Here is a 25,617-nt window from a genome sequence, read left to right on the forward strand (position 1 = left end):
GGAAGGGCGCGGATTCTCCTCTCCACACGCGCCTGGCCTGGCTGGGACATAGGCAGAGCCCCCACCGGCCCAGCCACCCCTGCCCGGCCATCCGTGAGGCTGCAGCACGGCCACATGACTGCCACGAGCCCACAGTCAAGATCCCCAATGAGCCGCCCCGCCCCGCAGAAACCCAGCCCGGCTCCCTCGGGGGTCCTGGTCTGGACGGGGCACCGGTGCAGCCCTCGGCAATCCACTTCTCTGGGCCCATCTGCATGGCTGCCAGCACCCCACACACAGCTGCCAGCACCCCATGCATAGCTGCCAGCACCCCACGCATGGCCTCCCCCCACGAAGAGCTCCAGGGACACAGAGCCCCAGCGGGCAGCGTTTACGAGGTGCCTATGCACACGGGGCGGGGGGGGCTGGTGCACATCTGTCCATACGCACCCCCTGCTCCTAGGACCCCTGAGTGCCAGGCCCATGTCTGCAGTCCCAGATGGGCCTGCAGGAGGGCCGCGGCCAGCACGCTGTGGTACACAGGCCCTTCGAAGCCAATGGGAAGCGGAGACGTCCAGCTTACACTATTCCCACGAGCATTGGCGAGGCGAAAATACTGTGAGCGGAGACTACATTTAGCAGCAGCTCACCTGTCCAGCCTCACGTGCCGGGCCCTGAAGAGATCCAAACTCAAGATCTGAAGTTCAAGCAAGTTGTTTCCCAATCATCTCCCTAATACAAAGACAAAAGTTCTTGAGTCTAGCCGGAGCCTAGCTCATGCCTGTAATCCAAGTTACACAGAAGGATGAGGTCTGAGGATCACAGATCAAAGCCAGGCTGGGAAGGAAAATCTGTAAGACTTGTATGTCTAATTAACCACCAAAAATACAAAAAGCTAGAAGTGGAGCTGTGGCTCAACTGGTAGAGTGCTAACCTTGAGCAAACAGCCAAGTGAAAGTGTGAGGCCCAGGGTCAAGTCTGTGTACCCTCGCACGTGCACACGTGCACACACAGAAGCTCCGAGTCTGGCTTGGGCGCCCAGAGCTGCGAGGCTCGCAGCCCAGCGGAGGGGGGCACCCGGCTGTCGCTCACATGTGCACTGCTTCTAGAATTCATCTTTGCAAACGCCACATTTTAAAATGGCCCAGGCCCAGATGTTCTCCAATCTGGCCCAGCCGCCGAAGCCGGGAGGTGTTTGGAGCATCCCGGCTCCCGACAGGCGGTGATGTGGGGTCCCCGCAGCCAGTGAGGGAACCTCTGGGCTCATTCCCAAAGCCCCACCATGCACCAGCGGCCACCGTGTAGGTCAGAGCCCTGGTCACAAATCGACATACCATTCTAGATACTTCCAGAACTGGACCCCAAATCACAAAGGCAATCCCTGAACTTTCTGTTTTTTCTCAATAGAAAGATAGTATGTGTATTGTGAGCTCCCCAAATCCTGCCTTCTCCTAAAGCATTTCTAGAAAGATTGTCCCTCGTCCCCTCTTGTCAGGTGACTTCAGGAAGACCCAGCTGGACGCAGCCTTGCTGTTTTTCTTCCGAACTATGCTGATGGCTTTTCTAGAGTTGTGCTGGCCCTCTGAACAGCTCTCTAGGGATTTCATCTCTGCCTCCTGATGGCTCTAGGGACAATCTCAGGCTGAAGTATGTTGGCATATTATTGTCTAGTGCTAGACCATGGCTTTGCTTAACGTCGCCATAAACAGCCAGTGGATTTTCCTTTTCAAATGCACCTCCCAGAATACTTGTGGCTATTGTTGAAACCATTTTCCCCAACTCCCTCCCATCAACCAACTAAGAGACAGCAAAGGTGCAGCGCATACTCCTCTGGGGCCAGTGCAGACATTACTGATAGATCGCCTATGCCCAGCAAGCCCATCCATGAGCCAGCTCTCAGCCATCCTCCAATCCATGCTCAGACACCGGCAGTAACCTTGAGCCCCGTCTTCTAACATGTCCTTTTTCCTTTTTTCCATCCATTCTGCTCACACACCCCAGACTGGTCTTCTTTTAAAGTTTTAATCTTTTAAACATACAATAGATTTTAACAACCCCCCTCCCACCCCCAAAAACCCCCAAACAACCCTCCACCCTCCAGAGGTTTCCCACAGCATTCTGTACAGGGTCTGGCTTCCCTCCAGGGAGGAGCACTAGAGTCTGGTTGAAGGGCATGCCCCTTGTGCCACGCATGCAGTAGGTGCTGCAGAAAGTTTTCAGCTTGCTGATCCTGAATGCGCCCTGGCAGGCAAGATGTGTTCAAATCCTGGGCATTCTGTCTACCTCAGACCCAAGAACACGGCCGAGCACACAGCACATGACTTTAGTCCTCAGGAGCAGCCTTGCCTGGGGATGACCTATGAACCCTCTCCTCCTGTTGAGGTTCAGTTCTGGGATTTCAGGGGCCCCAGCTTCGAGCCCTGGCAGTGGGGGCCCAGGGGAGCTTTTTCTGTGTTCAGGCCAGTGCATCAGAGTGGCTGTCCAAGAGGGAGGTCAGGAGGGAGGGAGAGAAAGGGGGAGGGAGGGAGAGAAAGGGGGAGGGAGGGAGCTAGGGAGGTGCTCAGAGAAGCCTGGCTTCCTGACACGAAGTCACCATGATGGCAGAAGTGAATTCTAGGAAACTGAACCTTCCAGAAAGCCTGGTAAAGTGCAGAAGTGGAGAAGTCGGGAGAGGTGAAGGCCAGTGGGGGGAAGTGAGGGCTCTGAGCTCAGTGGCTACTGTCCCTGGCTAGGGGGCGGGCATTTCTGGGCTCGGCAAGGTGTCTTGGAGGAAAGGGGTGAAGGCAGAAAGAGAAGGAGAGAGAAAAGAGAAGGCTAATTAACGCTATTAATTACACCTCCAGCTCAGCCTACTCTTCTGCCCCGTGATTAAGGGAAAATTCATCGGGAACAACCATGAGGGTGAAAATCTTTTCACTGCAGGGAGCGGGGTGCAGCAAGCAGAGAATTTTCTATAGAATTTTCTTTTGCCATCGCCAGAGTCCACAGCAACACCAGGACCTGGCCCAGCGCAAGGATGAAGAAAGGCTTGCCTGTTACTAATGCTAACTCCCTTCCTTCCTTCCTTCCTTCCTTCCTTCCTTCCTTCCTTCCTTCCTTCCTTCCTTCCTTCCTTTTTCTTCTTTCTTTCTCTCAGCTGTTTCAGGCAGGGACGTGCTCCAAATGTATAATCTAATGTGCTATAAAAGTCACTCACTAATGTGATTATACTTTTCTATCATATTAGAGAAATGAATACTAATTCAATACCATACACTAACTCAGTAGAACCACCGTGGGGGGGGGGGCAGGGCTGGCTGGCAGGGCTCGGGAGTGTGTGGTGCTGGTCCTGGACCTGGTGCGCTGGTCCGTGACAGGGGTGGGCACTGGCTGGCCCGTGGCAGAGGCGGGCACTGGCTGGGCTGCAATGACACACAGCTCGCCACGCTGGAACCGCCGTGCCGGAGGTCTGCAAATCACAAGGAATGCAAATCCACTGGGGTTTAAAATGAAGCATGACATCCGTGGCGTGGGAAGATGGAGGACAGGCTGCTTCTAAATGTGAGTTGAGGCTGGGGACAGCTTCGGAAGGAAGGAAGGAAGGAAGGAAGGGAGGGAGGGAGGGAGGGAGGGAGGGAGGGAGGGAGGGGGAGGGGGAGGAGGAGGGAGGATAGTATGGAAGGAAGGAAGGAAGGAAGGAAGGAAGAAGTGAGGGAGGGGGAGGAGGGAGGGAGGGAAGGAGGAAGGAAGGAGGGAGGGAAGAAAGGAGGGAAGGAAAGAAGGAAGGAGGGAGGGAAGAAAGGAGGGAAGGAAAGAAGGAAGGAGGAAGGGAGGGAGGGATGGGAAGGAGGAAGGGAGGGAGGGAAGCAAGGCAGGCCTGGGACATCTGCTGAGTACATTCGTAGCACAAGCCCTGTTCTGAAGTCTCTCGCCATCCATTTGCTCTGCTCTCAAGAGCAGTTTCTTGTACCCATTTGACAGATAAGGAAAACAGGCTCAGAGAGGTGAAGTGATGCCTCCAAGTCACCTAGCCAGAGAAAAGCAGAGCTAGGGTACCAGGCCAGCTGTGTGGCCCCAGGGATGGCTTTGTGGTCACTTGGTTTAACTGGCACTAGGCAACAAGAGGGCCCAGGGACCAGGCAAGCACCCCCCTTACCTCACATGAACCCCCAGGCAGCCCCAGGGGATCTAGTCTCTTGTTTGCTTGGTTTTTCTTTGGGCCTGCACACTGTTCTTTAGTTTTTTTCACTCAAGGCTAACACTCTGCCACTTGAGCCACAGCTCCACTTTTGGGTTTGTTTGTTTTTTTTTTCTGGTTAATTGGAGATAAGAGTCTTCAATTATGGATATGTCTGCACAGTCTGACTTCAAACTATGATCCTCAGACTTCAGCCTCCCAAGTAGCTAGGATTACAGGCGTGAGCCACAGTGCCTGGTTTCCAAGGCACCACCTTTCTTATTCTCACAGTACAGTTTGCAAACTAAGGAAGCTCTTCACTCAGTGCCACACAGCGTATAGGAAACAATGGAGACGGGACCCATCCCATGTGGGCTGGCATTAAGACCTGAATACAGGTCACCTTGCTGTACGCCAGCCCCCAAACCAAGGCCTCCAGTCCCAAGGCGAGGCCCCCATGCCTCCCCCCACCCCATGTCATTCCCGGGATGCTCCCATGGGAGCCTGGTATGCTACTCTTCCCCGCCACCACCTCTCACCCCGCAGACGCGACGCCCGTTTTATCGGAAGGATCGCGCCACTCCAGCCAGCTCCACCAGACACCAGCACGGAGTCTGGCGTGCGGCTCACCTTCATAAATAATAGTTTGCAATTTCCTCGTCTGGGACACGGATAAATTATTCTTCAGCGTCAAGGTTATGATGATCAAACAGGCTGCCTGTCCTTCCCGGAGGCCGGGGATGACAAGGAGCAGAGCTCCGGTTACAGCGTGGTGGCGCCCGGCGGCCCCAGGCCTGACCGGGTCAAATGGCGGAAGATCCACTCTCTCCATTCAAAGGCTGTGATGCAGAGGCGCAAGCGCGCGTGCTGCTGACAGGGCCTGCACCACGCTGACTTCCTGTCCCCCCTGGTGACAGCCCTCTGTCCACCCCGCCACCGTCACCCCACGCGGCCTTTGTACATGGAGTGTACAGTCCCGTAAGATCATACGTCCCGGGGCCTCAGAACAGGGCCTGATTGGAGCTGGGGTCCCTATAGGGGCCATCGGGGTATCCCTAGCCTGGAATGACAGCTGCCCTTTTAACAAGGGGACATTCTGGACAGAGGTGAGGCCCCAGCACGGGGAGATGGGGCCCTGCAGGCACAAGCAAATTCCTGCCCCGCACCAGCCTGGGCGTCTGTTATGCCGCTAGTCAACAGACACTGGCCGAGGCACCGAGACACACAGCCTGGTCAGCAGCCCGCGCGGCGAGCTAGCCTGCCCCCCTCAGCTCGTGGGCTGCAGACCCCGAGAGTGGGGCCTCTGGAACCTCGGTGACCTGCCTCCCCCTCTCCCTCCGTTCCTTGTTTTGTTTGGAGACCCCAGTGTAGCCCAGGCTGACCTGGAGCTCTCCATCATGCCTCCGCCTCAGCGATGAATTACAAGTGAAAAACGCGGTGAAGGCCAAAAGGTAAGTTCACTTTCTCACCATCCACCCTTGGCCCCCCCTCCCCCTCCCCCCACCCCCCACTGGGATTCAAACTCAGGGCTTTTTGCTTGCTAGGCAGGCGCTCTACCACTGAGCCACATCTCTTGCCTCACTTTGCTTTAGTCTATTCTTTCAAATAGAATCCTGGATCATAAGCCTACTGGTCACTCCGCCCACTTCCAGCCCCCTGGTAGCTGGGATGGCAGGAAGAGCTGCCCCACCCTCCCCACCTGCCTCAGTTTCCCCCCTTTACAAGCCCTGTGTGTGAGGCTCCACGGTAGCTCTGGCTTCCGCTCTGTTTGGAGATGGTGCCCTCTACACGTCAGGAAACAGCGGGTGAGCCGACCTGCCCAGCCCAGGACAGCACATCCCCGAGGGCCACGTGCCGCATGCCGCTGCCGCCGGGCTGCCCCAGCCTGGCAAGGCTCAGAGCTCGCCGCGCTAAGTGCGTGGGTTTGTCGGCTGAAAGCGATGGTTTTTGCTTCGGCAGCAGGCCTGGCGCGCTCGGGAGCAGGTGGGCTGGCGGGCGGAGCCACAGACGGACTGTATTTAGTTTGGCTGTATGCTGTATATGTTTGAATTTGCCTTTAAAAACAAGTCATCTGGCACACAAATCCGGGCGCCAGCCTTCCGGGGGAAATGGGAAGTGAGGACAATTTTGGTCTGGGGTGGGGGGAGGTGGATGGAGTCGGGGGGCGCTGCCCCTTCCGAGGACATGCTCTGTGGTCCCCACATGGAGACGAGGCCCCGCTCCAGCGGGGGTGAGCTCTCCGCTGACCTCAGGGCCAGACCCCTCGAGCTGTCCATCAAAGCTGACAAACGTAACTCAGGCGAATGCCACCACTGGTGCTCCCCAAGCCACAGCACGCAGAGGGATGGGCCCACATCCACAGGACAACTAAGTGGTGGCAGAGAGCCCACCCGAGGGAGCCACTTAGTTATTGCCAGTACAGGGACTTGAACTCATGGGCCTGGGCACTCACGTTTATCTGCTCAAGGCTGGCACGCAACCACTTGAACTAAGATGCCACTTCTGGCTCTTTGCTGGTTCACTGCAGGTTCGGTCTCAGATTTGTCTGCCCCAGCTGGCTGTGAACTGCGATCCTCAGATCTTAGCTCCTGAGTGACTAGCATGACCAGCATGAACCCCACTGGCACCCCGGCCATAATAACCATTTAGAAATGGCCGCAGGACAGGCTTGCCAGGCTGGCGATGGGCAGCTTCCCCACCACCTGGCGGGCAGAGGGGGGCAGATCTCTGCCCTCAGAGCATGGCTGGTGGGTGAGACCAGACCCCCTCTGTGGCTGGCCCTGGGCACTGGGTCCGGGTGACAGGCAGACGCCACCCTCCCGGCCCCCAGATGCCCGCTATGCCCAGCCCCATGCGCATACAGCGGGTGCCCAATGCTCACTGCCCTCCCAGATCCAGAAGTGAGCGTGAATTCTCGGCGGGTGCTGCAGATCACTCTGAGGTATATATCGTATTAGCAGAAAGAACTGAATTATATTGCATTCATGATGCAATTAAACACTTCACTAGGAATCAATGTAAAACTGATGAGGCCTGAAAGTAGTGCATATGGCTGAGAACATTATAAAACATTACCTTCACTCAAATCCTTTTCAGTAGCAATTTAAATCTTCTTACAGTTACGGCTGTCAATGGCAAACCTTCTCCTGATTCATAACGGCGCGGGGGAACGAATGCATTTTTTTTCTTTTTTTTTTAAAAAAAATTTATTCAACTACTAAATTACCCATGAAACCGGAATAGCTGACAGGAATAATCTGAATTATTATTAGCTCGGCAAGGATTCTGCATTAGCCAATTTAAAACCCCGGGTCTCAGGCAGAAACCCGTTAGTACAGCCAGAATGTTAAGTAACGGCAATGCCTCTTCATTTTACTGCTGCCTCACACGGAAAGGTCAAGAGATAAAAATTACATATGACTCCAGACAACGAAGCCTGTTTATCTTTTATCCCTCCCCCCCCACCCCGCCCCTGAAACGGGTCAGTTGAAACTTTTGACAAATGTTGGAGATACAATTATACAAATTCAAAGGCTTCAGGAATCAGCAGGGTGGGCGGGGAGCTGTCTTTAAATGGCTGAAGACAGAGCCGGCACCGGTGGCTCACGCCTGTCATCCTGGCTACTCAGGATGCTGAGATGTGCGGATCGCAGTTCGAAGTCAGCCTGGGCAGAAACATCTGTGAGACTCTTATCTTGAATTCATCACAAAACAAAGCCAGAAGTGGCGCTGTGGATCAAGTGGTAGAACACTGGCTGTGAGCAAAAGCTTAGGGACAGTGCCCAGGCCCCAGGAGTGCCACAAAAATAAATAAATGGCTCAAAACAGAACAGAAACCACTTGACAGGGACCCCTCGTCATTGGGTCCCACACCCTTTTTCCAGTGCTTGGGCAGTTCTGGAAGGATCTCAAAGCTGAAGGAGAAGGAGGAAGTCACACAGGAACGTTCAGCTCCACAAAAGTCAAGTGGTCGCCAGCTCTCTGCCTCCTGCTGGGGCAGAAGCACAACAGGAGCTTTCAGAAACACATCTCTGTGCCTGCCTGTGCACGCCCCCTGCCCAGGGGAAACGCAAAGCAAGACAAACGAGCAGACGCCCGCTTTGTTCCCAAGACCGGAGTCAGCCATGCCTGGCTGCACCGACCAGGAAATGCCAGCCTCCCGGGCCCTGCACGGCCCCAGTGGGACGGCGGGATGGTGCGCCTCCCCAGCGGACGGTGCGCCTCCCCTGCACCTCCCCAGCGGGACGGTGCGCCTCCCCTGCGCCTCCCCAGCGGGACGGTGCGCCTCCCCTGCGCCTCCCCAGCGGACGGTGCACCTCTCCCGTGCCTCCCCAGTGCACGGTGCACACTGAGCCGTGCAAGTCCAAGGCGTGATTTTTTTTAATCCTTTTGTTTTGGGAGGAAGACTTTTTAAAAACCACAAGGTGAATATATGCTTGTTCTGAAAAGTCCAAGCAACGGCTGGGCGCTGGTGGCTCACGCCTGTAATTCGAGCTACTCAGGAGGCTGCGATCTGAGGAGCGAGGTTGGAGGCCAGCCTGGGTAGCAACATCCATGAGACGCTTACCTCCAACGAACCACCAAAAAGCCAGAAGGGAAGCTGTGGCTCAAATGGTAGAGCACTAGCCTTGAGCCCCAAACTGCAGGGACAGAGCCTAGGCCCTGAGTTCAAGCCTGAGGACTGGCACACACACAGAGGAAGAAAGGAAGGAAAGAAGGGAAGAAGGGAAGAAAGGAGGGAGGAAGGGTGAGAGGGAGGGAAGGAGAGAGGAAGAGAAGACAGGGAGGGAGGGAAGGCAAGGGAGGGTGCAAAAGTCAACATTCCTGCCTTGCTACTCGGCTCTCAGCAATGAAGGGAGAATTGAGCACCTACTGCATGCACAGGTCCCAGAGACGCACAGGGACCGAGCCACTGGAACCGGCCAGGGGGGCCCCACCAGCCTTCCCCAGTGTCTGGAGGGTTTGACAGCAATTCCTATACAAGGACGGATGTAGGCTGTTCCTTTCCCTGGCCTCAGGTATCCAAAAGGCCACACTGCACCATTGAGTGCCAAAGGCGTCCCCCAGACTGGCTAGAACTTCTCTCATTGCGATAAACCGCCTCTCCAGGAGCACGGTTCAAGTCCAGAGTGTGCCACACGCCACCTGGTGCTAAAAACAGATGCTCGGCACCGCCTGAGAATGCCGGGACAGCACTTTCTGGGGGGGTACATAACCCTCCAAGAAAGGGGTGTGGTGGCAGACACTGGGGTCCGCGCTGTGTGGGAGCACAGGGAGGACGATGGCGGTGTGAGGCTCCTCAGGCCAAAACGGGAGACCGTGGCTGCTCAGGAGAGCTAGACCCGAGCCCGGGGCGGACGGCACAGGAGAGGGCCTGACACTGCCCCCCACCCGCACCCCGCCAGCCTCCGCGACCCTGACTGCCGCCTCACCCACGCTGGCTTGGGACGGGCCCGCACAAGTGGTGGAGCTGAGCGTGGGGCACAGAATCATTCATTCACACACACACAGCCATTCATTCAGTCACTCATCCAGCCAGGCCCAGGCATGCGGGGACTTCAAGAGGATGAAGCTCCGGGTGGACCGGGCGGGGGGGGGGGGGGGGGGGGAGTAAGGCACTCTGGCCGAGCAGAGAGACAGGCACCAGCCCCAGGGGGTGCAGCGCACCCGCAGTGGGAGGCCCCAGGAGCTGAGAGGCGTGGCCTGTGCGTGGGGGGCCGCAGGGGGTCTCCTCACTGTGGAAGGACGGAGAAGGCTGGAGGGTGGCAGGAAAACAGAGGCTCGAAGCGTCCAGGGCCCCCAGGGGCGGGTGGGCAGCCTCTCAGGGAGTCAACGAGGCAGCCGCTCACCGTGCATTCACAAAGGGCCCAGGCCTGGCTTTTGGGGACCCCAATCCAACAAGGGTAGGGAGCTAGCGTGCCGCAGGCTCAGCCAGCTGGTCTGGGCAGGCTTCCCGGAGGCAGTGGCCAGACCTCGCAGAGCCCACTGGGCCAGAGAGACCCCGCCGAGCAACTCAGAGAGCTGCTCAATGGCTGCTCTGGAGAAGAGGAACCATGGGAAACTGAGGCATCCGGGGCATGCACAGCCCCGGCAGCTTAGTGCCTGTGCACATCTGTGCAGAAGACCCTAGACACCGAAGCTTCCAGAAGCAGCAGCGAGCTCCGAGGCGAGGGGAGGCATTGTCTCTTTAAGTGAGCGCAACACTGTGTCATCCTTTCTCTTCCTATTTGGGGTTTTATTAGCACGGCGGCACAATGTTTATACGAGTGGGTATTACATTTGCCAGAACAATTACAGTATGACAAATGGCCCATCAATGCAATCCATCAACCTCGCCGAGACAGGAATCCTTTACTGGGGACCACCATTAATTCTGCGCTCCCGTCTCTGGGGTCCTGGGCCCTGGTAACCATGACAACACGGATGACGCCCGGTGTGGGTACCACGGCTGGGGGGGGAGGGCATTTCTGGGTGCTCTGGAATTTAACCTCCGACACTTACCTTGGTCCAACTGGAGCAAGAAATCAGGAGTTTGGGCGGGACCCATGCCGCGCCCGCCTTCATCAGGGTTCCTTGGGAGAAGGCTGGGTGTACGGTGGAGTTCATGTCGTCTTCCGGTCACTGGGTGGCGGCCGCAGAGCCAGTGGGGCCTTCAGGCAGGGCTGCATCAAGTCTCAAGAGGTTGGTGTGATCTCTCCAGAAAGCTCCAGGGATTGTGAAGAAAACTAGGCACTGGGGAAAAAGGGGCGTGATGCACCAAGGGCCCCTCTCTCTCCTGATTGGACAGCCCCAATGACTGATGTGCCCCAGGGCGTGGCCTCCCTGCCTGGACCACAGATCCTCCCCAGGCACAGAGGGTTCATCACGGACGGAGGAGACTGCAGTCATCCGCCACCAATGCAGGCCTCGCTCCAAACTCACCAGGAGATCCGGGGGCTCCTTGATTTATCCCAGCTGACAAACCACCAGCCGGGAGCGGCTTTATAAAATATGAAACGGCTGCTGTCAGTTTTTCTAGCCCTTTTGCAGAGTTTGCTGTTAATAAAAGGAACGAATAACTGCTTCTATGCAGACAGTCCCCGAAGTGTGGCGACAGGCGGCTGTTTCTTTCTTCCTTTTTCTTCTTCTTTCTTCCTTTCTTTCTTTCTTCCTTTCCTGACAAATCAATCTGGCCACAGTCCATGGATACAGACAGAGCAAGCTCACCTTTATTAAGCCATTACCAGAATCATTTTATTTCCATTTATAATGTTCAATACACGGTCTGCAGACTCTTCTAATACAGTAATTAGACGGAACACTAGATAGATGGATTGAATCCAGATGATATTTTAGACCATTGTACCTCGCTTTACAAGGCTCGCGCTGGCTGCAGAGACGCCAGGATGTGCACGCGTGTGTAAACGTGTCCATTTTCTTCAGTGGCGTGTGCCGGCCTCTCCTTGGTGCAGAACAGGACAGAAATCCGTGAAACCTGGCCAGGCACTGCCCCCTCTCCCCCTCCCCCACTGGGACCCTTTCGTGTGCATGTGTGCACAGGTACTGAGGTTTGAACTCAAGGCCTCATGCCCTACCATTTGAGCCACACCCCAGCTTCGGGCTTCTTGCTGCTTCAATGGAGAGAAGAATCTCTCAGATTTATCTGCCCACTGTTTTGGACTGGGATCCTCAGATCTCAGCCTCCTTCGCATCTGGGATTACAGGCGTGAGCTGCTGTGCTGAGACCTTGATATTCATCTAGGTCACCAGAGCTGCCGATTCAAGTGGAATTGCCTTAAGATGCACATTTCTACCTTTCTACGCGCGAGGGGCTCTCCACGCCGGGGCCCCAGCCCAGCCCCGCACTCCCATTTGCTAGAGGGAACTGTACCAGACAGAGAAGGGAATTTCCAGTGCAGGGCAAGGCACTGAGGAGAAGGCGAGGCTGGTGTCCGTCTGCCCCCAGCACAGCCCAGCTTCATCCACTCGTATCCCCAGCTCTACCACCTCTCTGTCCAGAGCAAGGGCAAAGCAAGCCAGGACAGACTTGACGGAGAGAGGAGTTACCAGAAGTGTCACACACATTCACCACTGGCACACGGGGGCCGGGTCCAGCATCACCCCACAGGCCTCCCGGCCACTAACACTGACCAAGGCCCCACAAGGAGTTCAGGACAGAGCTGGGTTTGAACCTGCATCTGTCTGCCTATGGCAGAAGTGAAGATGATAGGCGGCAGTCTCAGGGCAGGAGGGGCTGTTCTTAGCGACATCATCCTGTTTGAAATGCCCACAGGGAGGGAGGACAATATCGGAGGCTTCTCCACCTTAAAGCGCCAGCGCAAGGAAGGGCGCCAAGGCCAGGGGCAGAACCAGAGCCCCGCTGCAGACAGCATCGCAGCCACCCCGGGCCACACAGCCCACCCCAGGACCAGGAGGCAGAAAAATGTCCCATTATTCCCGCCCTTGTCTCCATCTGTCCCCACATCCCCATCTCCTCCCGCTGAGCATGGGGCAACTCGGGCCAACACGGTGTGCCGCCCTGAAGACAGCGGGCCACAAATCATTTTGCCATCTACAAGAAGGAAGGCCGTGCTGGGGGCCATGCTCACGCCTGTAATCCCAGCGACTGAGGAGGCTGAAGTCTGAGGATCACAGTTCAAGGCCACCTGGTTTGAGATGTCTGTGAGACCCTTATTGCCAATGAATCACCAAAAAGCCAGAAGTGGAGCGGTGGCTCAAGGAGTAGAGCGCCAACCTTGAGTGAAAAAGCTCAGGGACAGCACCCAGGCTTTGAGTTCAAGGCCCAGGACTGGGGGCTGGGAAGGTGGCTCAGTGGTAGAACGCTTGCCTTGCATGCCTGAGGCCCTGGGTTCCATTCCTCAGCACCACATAAGCAAGAGGAAAAAAGCCGGAAGTGGCGCTGTGGCTCAAGTGGTAGAGCGCTAGCCTTGAGCTGAAGAGCTGAGGAACAGCGCCCAGGCCCAGAGTTCAGGCCCTACAACCGGACCCCCAAAAAAAAAAAAAAAAGAAAAAAGCCAGGCCAAGCGCTGGTGGCTCACACCTGCTACCTTAGCTACTCAAGAGGCTGAGAGCTGAGGTCACAGTTCGAGGCCAGCAGCGGCAGGAAAGTCCATGAGCTTCTCATCTCCAATAAACTACTCAGAAAAACAAGAGGCGCTGAGGCTCAAGTGGTAGAGCGAGCGCTCGCCTGAGCACAGAGGCTCAGGGACAGCACCCAGGCTCTGAGTTCAAGCCCCAGGACTGGCAAAAAAGAAAAGAAAAAAGCCAGCCAGGGCTCCCATCGCTTCCTAGCAGCACGAGCTGGCGCCTTGGACAGCCCCCTCGCCCACCACGTGACTGTCAGGCCTTAACAGTGTGCAGTCTCTGCAAACTGGTCCAAACCAGTTCCAGGTACCTGCAGGCCCACAGGCGCCCCTCTCCACAGCCAGAAGCCAGTCACAGGCGGCAGGATCCAGAGGCCCATGCCTGCTGTGGAATATTATTCAGCCATGAAAAGAAGGGAGGTGCGGCTCTCCAGCCTCACAAACATGGCGCTCAGTGAGAGTTGCCAGACCCCAAAGGGGCACAGCTGTGGGCAGGGGAAATGTGCAGCCTAGGTCAGGTCAGGCCAGACGGGCACACACTGCTGGTCCCCCAAGGCATGCGGGGTGGGGCAGTGTGATAGAAGAGGGGGGGCGGGGGCAAGGTGATAGTTAAATTCTTCCTTAGGGAAACGCAACGAGAAGGAAAGGAACAGATTCTGGAGCCAGCAACAAGTGAAGACTGCAACACCAGCTGTCCCGCACATCACCGCACTGCTCTCTCAGGAATGGTCAGTCTGTTTTCTTTCTGGGGTACAGGGTGTATTGTGGTTTGAACTGGGGACCTTACACTTGCTAGGCTGATGTTTCCCCCCAGAGCCGCAGCCTTGGTCCTCTGTAGCTTTACTTTTCAGATAGCATCTTGTGTTTGCTGCCAGGGCTGGCCTTGGGCGTGAATCCTCCCAATCTGGGCCTCCCAAACAGCTGGGATTATAAAAATGCTGCCTGCCCAGCCCCTCCCATGGTTAAGTCTATGAGGTGTGAGCTTCATCTCAATTTCTTCCTTTTTTTTCTTTTTCTTTTCTTTCTTTCTTTCTTTCTTTCTTTTTTGTCAGTCGTAGGTCTGAACTCTGGGCCTGGGCGCTGCCCCTCCGCTCTTCAGCTCAAGGCGAGCATTCTACCACTTGAGCACAGTGCACTTTTAGCTTTTTCTGCTTATGTGGAACTTAGGAATCAAACTCAGGGCCTCATATATGCAAGGCAAGCACTCTACCACTGAGCCACCTTCCCAGCCTCCTCTTCCTCTTCTTCTCCTCCTCCTTCTCCTTCTTCTTCTGAAAGCCATCAGCTTGGAAGGTGGCTCAGTGGTAGAGAGCTTGCCTCACATGCATAGGGCACTGGGTTCCATTCCTCAGCCCGACATAAGCAGAAAAAGCCAGAAGTGGTGTTGTGGTTCAAGTGGTAGAGCACTAGCCTTGAGCTGAAGAGTGGAGGGACAACGCCCAGGTCCAGAGTTCAAGACCCAGGACCGACAAAAAAAATAGCCATCAGTCTTGGGGCCAGACTGCAGAGCTCCCCGTCCCCGTGAGTTCCTCTCTGCCAGCCTCAGTTTCCTGATCCACACTGCGGGCCTAGGGCCACCCCTGGGGAAGATCACAGAACCTCACACTGCCAGACTATCTGACACTCAGTAGAGGAAGCACCAGGGGGACATTGAGAATTCTGGGGGTACAACTGTTCCTTCCTGCAGCCTCCCTCCCCACCCCCCAGCAGTCTAGCCAGGACTCCTTCTAAGGAGGAAGATCTGCAAACAACAGGCAGATGTCAAAGACCTCTTAGGACTTTCCTCCCCTAATACTCCTCCTTTAAGAGCCACAGCCTGGGGGGGCAGGGGGCACGCAAGCTTCATGAAGGGCGGGGACGGAGGGGGATGGGGAGAGGGAAAAGACGGGGTGGGGGGTACACCATCCACAAAGAAATGTACTCATTACCTGGCTTATGAAACAGCAACCCCCCTCAACAATAACTCCACCTTGATAATAACCAAGAAAATTGTATTTTTTTGAAGCCGCAGCTCAGGGAGGGAGGGCGGTTGGGTCTGGGAGCCCCCCTTCCTCCTTTGTCATGGCGGCCGCAGGCCTGGACCCCCAGATGCGTGTCTGCAGCCGGGGTCCCGCCCGGCCGTCTGAGGCTGTGTCCCAGACAAACATTATTTATTACGGGGAGGAACTGGCAGGGGCTCCGGGTGCCTAAGTCTTTCCCCTGATTTGTTTCTTCCCATAAGATCCCAGACTGGGGTGGGGGGGCGGCGGGGCGGGGGGCGCCCAGCCGACGCCAAGGAGCAATCTTCTTTCAGCAGCATTAATTATCCGCACGGCTTTCCATAACAACAAAAGAAACATCTGACCCCTCTGCCTGGGGGGGTCTTTTCATCTCGGGGCTCCCGGGCACAGCAGTTTGATAAAATGCCCTTCTCCTCCCCCCTCCCACTTTCTGGCCTGATTAATTCCCCCCACCTGCGGAGGGCCTGCATAGATGCCACGTGCAGGACTCGATTTTCTTCTATAAAAACATCCTTGCAAGAAATGAAAACAGCTCATCCCGGGCTTGTTCTAGAAAGTGCTGGTAGCCTCCTGGGCCTCCAGGAGGGAGATCTGGGTGGGGAGTGAGGGGGGACGTGAAGCGTGCATCCTGTTTACAGCCACGGGGCTCTCGGGTAGAGCTCTGTGATCGTGTTCAGTGAATGCAAAACGGGGTGCACAGAGCTCTGAGCTGGGACTCAAGTCCATACCTGATCTACACAGCAAGTGCGACTCACCCCTAAATAGAAGAGCCAAGAGAGCAGAGGTTTGGGGGCGATGTTTCAAGCAAAATGAGTTTACATCTATTCTGGAGGCTGAGGTCTGAGGATCACGGTTCAAAGCCAGCCTAGCACAGAAAAGTCCACGAGACTCATCTCCGATGAACCACCAAAAAAAACAGAACTGGAACTGTGCTCAAGTGGTAGAGCGCTCGCTCAGGGACAGTGCCCAGGCTCCAAGTTCAAGCCCCCACCCCCATCCACAGAAGCCCCACAATCCCAATGGTGAGAGAAGATTCCAGAAATGAACAGTCGCCGTTGTCCATTGCTGATGTGCACAGTGTGGTGGGGTCCTTTGCATCCTGCTCTGAATTAGACGCGACCCTCCCCATCCACGCGTCCAGGCCCCGCATGCAATCACTCACCACACAGCCACACGTGTGTGCCTCTGCCCCTCACCTCACCCCACCCCCGCTTTCTCAGGCACCCCCGCAGTAGCCGCACCATGTCAGCTTCCCAGTGAGTTCTTTCTGCAGCCTTCCTTAGGGATTTAATTCACACCAGGCCTGGAGATCCACAGAGGAGCCAAACGCCACATGGGATCTCCAGTCCATCTGAGCAGTGTCTACACCATAACACCCCCAAGCTGCTGGCTCCCCAACCCCTCAGAGAGGGAAGAGGGGGAAGGGGGGAGGGAAGGGGCAAAGGGAAGCAAGAGAGAGAGTTCTAACTCGGTCACTTTGTCTGCAGCACCTGTCAAGTTCCGGCCTCACTCTCGATGGTTGTGCGCAGGCCCAGTTTACTCAGGACTCAGCCAGCGCTTCCTAATCCTCTGTCTGACACCGGGAAGTCAACACTGTTTTCCCCAAATAAGTTAAGCCTCTCTATTACGATCACTGTGTAAAAGTTCTCTGTAGACATGGATTAAAATAAAACCTCTCCACCACCCCCCCCACCGTGAGCTTGGAGTGGGGGATGTGGGTACTGCACGCATGTCAGCAGGAACGAGGCTACTCCAGGGCCCGCAGATAGGGCCTCGGCTTCTCCACCGTAAACGAGGTTCATGGGGCACCCTGAGTGTGGATGACAACAGCCAGATCCAGACAGAGATATGCACTCTTCATTCATTCATTCACAAATCTTCACTGAAACCTACTACGTGTACATCTGTGAATAGGCAGACCTGGCCCCTGCCCACAATGGTGCCAAGAAGAGCGAGGGCTGGCTGGGGGCACAAGAGCCCAGTCCTGCAGCCCTGGGAGAACAAAGTTCCCTTGGAGCAGTGCTTCAGCGGCGAGCACAAGGCCAGGAGCAGCCATGGAGGAGCCCGGCAGGCAGGCCGGCATACCACGTCCATGGACGCAAGGGAGGAGCCGTGGCAGGCAGACTGGTATACCACATCCATGGATGCAAGGGAGGAGTCGTGGCAGGCAGGCTGGCATATCACATCCATGGACACAAGGATGGACACCAGAAGTCATGGCCTCTCCCGAGGCATCTGCACACTCAGTGCCATCCAGGCCCATTCCCCAGTGCAGAGGGAACAGAGGCGATTGGAACGAAAACCAAAGCTGAATAAAGAAACCAAGCCAGGTGTCAGTGGTTCATGTCTATAATCCGAGCTACTCAGGAGGCCAAGATCTGAGGATCACAGATTTTTTGGTTTTCTGTTTGTTTTTTGTTTTTTGTTTTCTTTTGGTCGGTAGTGGGGCTTGAATTCTGGGCTTGGGCGCTGTCCCTCAGCTCTTCAGCTCAAGGCAAGCGCTCTACCACTTGAGCCACAGCACCACTTCCAATTTTCTAGTGGTTTATTGGAGGTAAGAGTCTCATGGGCTTTGAACCGTGATCCTCAGATCTCAGCCTCCTGAGTAGCTAGGATTACAGGTGTGAGCCACCAGCGCCTGGCTTAGGATCACAGATTTTTTTTGGGGGGGGGGGGGGGGTCCGGTCGTGGGCCTGAACTCTGGGCCTAGGCGCTGTCCCTCAGCTCTTCAGCTCAAGGCGAGTGCTCTACCACTTGAGCCACAGTGCCACTTCCGGCTTTTTTCTTTTTGCTTATGTGGTGCTGAGGAATCGAACCCAGGGCCTCAGGCATGCAAGGCAAGCGCTCTACCACTGAGCCACCTTCCCAGCCCAGGATCACAGATTTTTAAAGCCAGACCAGGCAGGAAAGTCTGTGAGACTCTTATATCCAATTAACCGCCAGAAGTGGCGCTGTGGCTCAAGTGATAGAGCGCGAGACTTGAGTACAAAAAACTCGAAGACAGCGCTCAGGCCCTGAGTTCAAGCCCCAGTACAAAAGAAAAGAAGCCAAGTCAATCTAAAGCAGGAGGAAAACCTGTCTCACAAACGGCATTACAACTGCAGTCACAGTGCAAATGATAAAAGAGCTCTCAAACCCTTGCCGCAAACACCGGGTGAAAGATTTTGAGACAGACCAGACTCCAACAGAAATGCCACAGCAGAGCTGTGCTCACAAGAGAGCCCAGCAGAGCTCTGTGATTTGGAGGCAGGGGGAAGAGCATTACAGACTGAGGACACAGCATGCACAAAGGAAGGGAAAGAAGTGGGACAGGGCTGGGGCGTGGGGCACGGGGCAGGGGGAAGGGAGAAGCTGGGTAGAGCTCAAAACCAGACTGGGAGAAAAGATTTGCCAGAGTTACATAATCTGCTCTCTAGATTATATAATGAACACTCAGAATTCAACCCCAAGCAAACAACCCAAGAAAAACCAGGCAAACTATGTGAACAGGCATGTCAACCGAAACAGGCCTGCAGGTAGCATTTCTTCATTCCAAAGAAAGGAGCGGTGGCATTAGTGGTGACAGCCACCGCAGGATGCTTGTTTGTACACCTACCAAATGGCCACGACTGAAAAAGCAACAAAGAACAACAACCACCACAAAACCCAAAACCTGATAAAAGCAAGTGTTGGTAAACTCAAGGAGCAACTGGAATGCAGCATGGCTCGGCCAGGAGGATTTTTTGGAAACTAAAGTGCGCACCAAATGGCTCAGCAACTGTAGGCCCCAGGACTAACCACAGAAAAACGCCTGTTCACATGCAGACCCGTTTGCAGACCCACGTGACACCGCTGACGGCTCAGCTGACAAGCGTCAGAAGTGAGAGACGATGAGAGGCCAGTTATCTAGAGGGTGCATTAATGGCGTCGCATGGGGGAGGGGAGGAGACTGCTCAATGATGAAGAGGAGCAGAGGGTCCATGCGTGACAACGTGCAGGACCCTCAGATACACCGCAGCCGGTGAGAGCAGCACGATCCAGCAGACAGTGCTGAACTGGTCCCCTTACAAGACCTCTGGGAAAAGCTGACACGGGGAAGCAGAGAGCAGGTGAGAGGTCGCAGGTACCAGTGGGGGTACATGGGAAATCTGCAGGAGCGATGGGGCTGACTCTTCACCCCGCCCCCCCACCAGAACCCCACCACCACCACCAGCCTGCTCTGGGCTCTCCTCTGCCCCCAGCCAGCACCTTTGTGCCCCAGGGTCTTTGTTCCTAATACCCCTCTCCCTGGAGTGGCCCAGCCAGCCTGCCTGCCTGCCTGCCTTCCTAGCTTCCCTCCCTCCCTCCTTCCCTCCCTCCTTCCTTCTCTACCACCCTCCTTCCCTTCCTCTTTACTTCCTTCCCTCCCTCCCTTCCTTCCTTTCTTCCCTCCCTCCCTCCTTCCTTCCCTTCTGTCCTCCTTTCTTCCCTCCCTCCCTTCCTCTCTCCCTCTCTCCCTTTCTACCTATCTGTTCCTCAGAATGCAGCTCAAAGCTCACATGCCCTGGGGAGGGAGGCAACAGAGGGCTGAGCACTGAAGTTGGGATGACCCCAGGCAGGGCCCCAGTGCTTGAGGACCGAGTAGGTAGCCACACACCCCAGGGTATGGATTGCAGGGGAGGCCAGGGGCCGCAAGGGCACTGGCTCGGTAAGGCTGATTGGCGCCTACAGAGATGGCAGATAGAGTGCAGCCGCCGACAGGGCTGGCCCAGCCTTGTGTGGGTGCATCAGGCCCTCCCCCCAGCCCCCCCAGCTCTCTAGGCCCCACCTCCACGAGGAGGAAGCCCATCCTCCCCACGCCCGGATGGATTAAAGACACAGCCCAGCCCCAGAACACTGCTTAAGAGAGATTTCTTAGGCCATGGCTCTCCAAGCCAGAAATAAAACGAAAGGTTTCTGCGTCGGGCAATTAATGCAGGCGGCATTGATTTCTGCCCGATCAGAGGCCGCTTCATTAATTCCAGAAGCTTCTACCAGTCAAAGGCAGGCTCGGCTCCTTTGCAATAACAGGCAAATGAGAACACTGAAATTTAAAATTCCTCTCTGCAGCAGCCTTTATTACCAAACAGAGCATAAAACCCACCCACCCAGACGGCTTCATTCTTCCTACACTATTAGCAGCACCTGCCACCTCTGTGCGCAGGATGCCGACCCCTGGGGGCAGTCACCCCACCCCCCAAACTTTCCCTCTGGGTTACCTCCGAGAATCTTCTTGGGGGACTGAAGAGCTCACAGGGCCTGCCCAAGAAGCTTGTCTGCGGGTTCCTTGGGGCCCCGGGGTAGAGGCCGCGCTTCTGAGACTCTGCAACTGGAAACCGGTTTTGCCAAAGGTGAATTTCCCATTAGGAGTTGCACAGTGGGGAAGGCTCGTCCTAGAGTTCGAGACTGACCCAGGGCACGGGGAGGGGGCCCTTCCCGGGGGGCAGTACTACTTGACTACCAAGTGTGGCCCGTGCAAGGCACCCCAGCCACTGGGAGGAGGGGTCCACTCCCCGAGTCCTAGCCAGAGGAATCCATGATAGTACGCACTCAACAGTGGCCCACATGTCTGAGCAGAAGAGCTGGGCACACAGCTGGCATCTCCTCACCTGCCCCAAGCTGGCATGCCTGTAGTGTGTGTGTGTGTGTGTGTGTGTGTGTGTGTGTGTGTGTGTGTGTGTGTGTGTGTGTGTGTGTGTGTGTGGCACACACGTGCACATCTGTGCCATCCTGGGGCTTGAACCCAGAGCCTGGGCGCTGTCCCCAGCTTCTGTGCTCCAGGCTGGCTAGCGCTCCATCACTTCAGCCATGCTTTTTGGTGGTTCACTGGAGATCAGAGTCTCACAGACTTCCCTGCCCGGGAAGGCTTCAAACCTTGAACCTCCTATCTCAGCCCCTGATAGCTAGGATTACAGGCGTGATCCACCAGCGTCCAGCCTCGCCGTTTTGTTTTAAGAGGACATGGGGGACCCCTCCCCCATTTTCGAAGTGAAGAACAAGCTGGGGTCACTGGCCCAGGGCAGGGGGGCTGCACAGACATCTGAGAACAAGTTCAAAGCCGCAGAACTGAGGATGCCATCCCCTGGGGAGAGGTCTGGCCCTTCCCTTGCACCCCACCTTCTGCCTCCTTCCCAATTCTCAGGACTGGTTCTCTCTTGAAGAAGAAGCTGGCAGAGGAGGCGTGTTTTGGGAGTGGGGTCCCCCTCCCTGCCAGGCCCCCCCAGTCCCTGTAGAACGCAGCCAAGATTTCATGCACCAAATACCACGGGGCTCCCATTGTCATCGTGGTGCTCACAGCGTTAATGAATGCCAGAACTATTTTCTCACTCCGCGGGGCCTGACAAGACCAACAATCACAGATTAGGGGGAACTTCTTGCTTTTCAACAGAGGTTAATAAATAGTGACAGCATTAAGTCTCTTCTGATTAACTATGCTGAGAGATCATTGCTGTTTGCAACATGAAATCATTATTGGATTAGGCGCCGCATATAAAAATGAAATGTGAGTTTTCATCTTGACTGGAGAGCGCGGGCTGCTGGGCCGGGGTGGTGGGGTCCGCGCCGGAGCCGCCTTTGCGTCTCTGGCTGTGGCAAGGTGATGGGTGCCATCTTTCTGACCTGATTTGATGGAGATTGAGACACAGGGCCCCTCCCCCACCACCAAAGACGTGGCCAGCAGGGAGGGGCCCAGAGCTAAGCGGGAACAGCACCCCAAAGCACACCCAGGGTAGAAGTGGCCTGTACCAATTCATGTGTGTGCATATGCACGTATGTGCTAGTCCTGGGGCACAAAGTCAGGGCCTGGGCACTGTCCCTGACCTTTTTACTCAAGGCTGGCGTTCTACCACTTGAGCTACAGTTCTACTTCTGGCTTTTTGGTGGTTAGATGGAAATAAGAGTCTCACAAGGCCGGGCGCCGGCCGGGCACTGTTGGCTCACGCCTGTAATCCTAGCTACTCAGGAGGCTGAGATCTGAGGATCGCGGTTCAAAGCCAGCCGGGGCAGGAGAGATTGTGAGACTCCTATCTCCAATAAACCATCAGAAAACCGGAAGTGGCGCTGTAGCTCAAGTGGTAGAGCGCTCGCCTTGAGCTGAAGAGCTGAAGGACAGCGCCCAGGCCCAGAGTTCAAGCCCCAGGACCGACAAAAAAAAAAAAAAAAAGATAAATAAAAACAAAAAACAGGAAGTGGTGCTGTAGCTCAAGTGGTAGAGCGCTCACCTTGAGTTGAAGAGCTGAGGGACAACGCCCAGGCCCAGAGTTCAAGCCCCACGACCGACAAAAAAAAAAAAAAAAAAAAAAAAAACTATATACAGCACTCAAAAACAAAAAACAACAAAAAAAACAAAGCCGGGCGCCGGTGGCTCACCTGTAATCCTAGCTACTGAGTAAACTGAGATCTGAGGATCGCGGTTCAAAGCCAGCCTGGGCAGAAAAGTCTGTGAGACTCTTATCTCCAATTAACCATTAGAAAACCAGAAGTGGCGCTGTGGCTCAAGTGGTAGAGTGCTAGCCTTGAGCTGAAGAGCTGAGGGACAGCGCCCAGGCCCAGAGTTAAAGCCCCACGACCAAAAAAAAAAAAAAAAAAAGTCTCACAGACTACTCTGCCTGTGATTCTGACCAGTCACTGGGGGACCCCAGGGTGCAAAGAGAGGAATACTATAAAACAGTCTGGCATCTTGGGCAAGAAAACAAACAGCAAGAGAAGCAAGAAGTGGGATGGGGGCAGGCCGGGCACGGGTGAACCCCGGCTCAGGAACTCCCAGAGGCTCAAAAACTGTGGAACACACACAAGAATAGAAGCGCAGGGCTGCGTTGAGCCCACCCGGCCCCAGAACACCGGCCCCGGCCAGCGCCCACCTGCGAGGGCTGCAGCCCTGCCGGGGTGGGGGACACTGGGGTCTCACTGCACCTTGAGTGTGATTACAAAGCATACACACATACACGCATGCTTGCACACGCATGCTTGCAGCTTCCTGGCTGCCTGACTCTCCTGAATCTCCAGCCGTCCCCTACTCGGGCCGCCTTCTCTATTGGCCCCTTCCTAGGAAGAGACCAATACCCCTTCCTACTAACCCCAAGACCACCTGTCACCTCACCACCTGTCACCCCTGAGACCACCTGTCACCCGCCATCACCTGTCACCCCTGAGATCACCTGTCACCTCACCACCTGTCACCCCTGAGACCACCTGTCACCCATCATCACCTGTCACCCCTGAGACCACCTGTGATGGACCCATCATCACCTGTCACCTGTCATCACCTGTCACCTGGTCATCACCTGTCACCATCTGTCACCTGGTCATCACCTGTCACCTGTCATCACCTGTTACCCCTGAGACCACCTGTCACCCATCATCACCTGTCATCTGGTCATCACCTGTCACCCATCATCACCTGTCATCTGGTCATCACCTGTCACCCTTGAGACTACCTGTCACCCATCATCACCTGTCACCTGGTCACCACCTGTCATCTCAGTCATCACCTGTCACCCCAGAGATCATCTGTCATCACATCTACTGGCCCCAGCCTCTGACAGCAGGCCGATCACTAGAGCTTCCTGTAATGGATCATCTTTTAGACAACCCCAAATACTTCTAAGGAGGTGGGTGCTCCAGCCTGCCCTGCTGAGAAGATGGCCCCCACTCCAGGGCTCAGAGGTCCTCCCTAGCATCTCTCTGGACTTGCTTAGCCTGCCCGCTCCCCACAAGCCTTCCTAGGATCTCACTTCCTCACTCAATCCTCCCAGCCACTGCAGGCTCATCGGCTCTTGATTGTACCGAGCGCTGGCCCGCCAGGCGCCCGGCCTGGGCAGACATCTGAGACTCAGGCCACAGCTGGTGGCAAAGGTGCAAAGGAGCAAAGGAGCTGGCTTCCAGCAAGGACCCTGCAGAAGCTCCGCCCCCACAGCCTTCGCCCCTGGGTGGGCAGGGCACAGCCAAGGCATTTCTGAGCCAGGCATGATGGCTCACAGTCCTGTTCCAGCTGCTCCAGAAGTGGAAGGCAAAAGTTACCAAGATCCCCATCTCAAAATCATGTCATGCCATGCGCCAGTGGTTCACGCCTGCCATCCTAGCTACTCAGGAAGCTGAGATCTAAGGATCAAGGTTCAAAGCCAGCCAGGGCAGAAAAGCCTCTGAGATTCTTATCTCCAATTAACCAGCAAAATGCCTGACTGGAGGTGTGACTCAAGTGGTCTAGCACTAGCCTTAAACAAAGAAAAAAAGCCAATGAGAGCTCAACACCCTGAGTTCAAGCCCAGGCTAAATAATCATAATAATCATCATCATAATAATAGCACAAGACTCTACCTGAACAGCAAAGCTTTAAGTCTCAAGTGATAAAGTGCCTGATTCACAACCTCAAGACCGAATTCAAATTCCAGTACCACACATCCAGAAAAATTCTCCTCAAATCAGCACCTCCTACAGGCGTAACTCTGCATTTCCCAACTATGAGGCTGGCGAGGAGAAAAAATTAAAACAACAACCTTTGAAAAAGCCAGCTACCAGGCAGAGTGTCGGCGACACACTGAATGCGCAATACGGGCCTGTGCGGAGGGAGAGGCCGGCTCAGAGGGGCTCAGGAGCCAGAGGAGCTGGGATTCCCATGGATCTGGAAGATTCCAGGGGCAAGAAGGACTGAGACCCGCCCGGCAGCTGTTGGATTCACGGCGGGGCCCATGCTCTGCCTGCCAGCCCAGCAGACAGCTTCACAGCAGCAAGTCCCTAGACGCGGAAGGAGGCCCAGGCCCAGGCCCAGGCAGGGTGCCTGGCTCTCGGGAGGTCCCATGCCGCTCTGCTCTGCGATCTGCCACCAACGTGCTCGTTAGTCAGCTTGGGGCACACGCACCAGCAGCCTGGTGCCTGCTGGCTGCAGGAGTGGTATGCACACACATGACTTGGGCCACAAGGGGTTCTGTAGGGATACCGCTGTCCATGCTGCTGGGCCTGTCCAGCCAGGTGCCCACAGCCTCCAGCAAGCGGGGCTGTGGAGCGTGGAGTCCACATTTGGTTACAACAAAGACGGATCTGTGTGTAGATGACGCCCTCAACTCCTTTATGCACAGTACTGTAGGGACTGGAGTACAAGTAAGGAAACTGAGGCTCAAATGAAATGACCTACTTGCAACTAGGGTACACTGGACACCAGCTGCCTGGCCCTGCCGACCTGCCATATTCCAGAGATCTCAAGGCAACAAGTAAGAGAGACAGTGGGAGTCAGGCCCTACTTGAGCCCTGTCACACAGGTGCAGAGACGGAGGCCCAGGGAGACCAAGCCACATGTGTGAGGATGCACAGCAGTCGAAGCCAGACTGGACTTGATTTCCACATGGACCCATGGCAGTGTGGCAGCATCTGGCTTCTGTTTTGTGGAATCTGTTTCAGTCACAAAGCC

At 55.6% G+C, this 25,617-nt stretch overlaps 1 protein-coding gene across 15 annotated transcripts in view; it reads right to left on the reverse strand.

The window, feature by feature from the left end:
- The window catches only part of LOC138840915 (homeobox protein cut-like 2), a 123,717-nt gene that overhangs the window by 62,342 nt on the left and 35,758 nt on the right, over window positions 1–25,617 (reverse strand). For 5 of the 15 annotated variants that reach the window (XR_011376270.1, XR_011376271.1, XR_011376268.1 and 2 more), the window contains exon 1: window positions 10,637–11,551. The exons of 9 other annotated variants lie outside the window; for them this stretch is intronic. Coding sequence is in view for 1 of the 6 variants with exons in the window: in XM_070041330.1 (XP_069897431.1) it covers window positions 10,637–10,741 (105 nt within the window). In the remaining 5 variants the exon portion in view is untranslated. Of the gene's footprint in view, window positions 1–10,636; window positions 11,552–25,617 lie in introns of those variants that run through there. One more of the 15 variants, XM_070041333.1, reaches the window with a different exon arrangement.

The sequence above is a fragment of the Dipodomys merriami genome, unplaced genomic scaffold (assembly GCF_024711535.1).
Source record: "Dipodomys merriami isolate MVZ:Mamm:240054 unplaced genomic scaffold, mDipMer1.0.p SCAF_307, whole genome shotgun sequence".
Lineage (NCBI taxonomy): Eukaryota > Metazoa > Chordata > Mammalia > Rodentia > Heteromyidae > Dipodomys > Dipodomys merriami.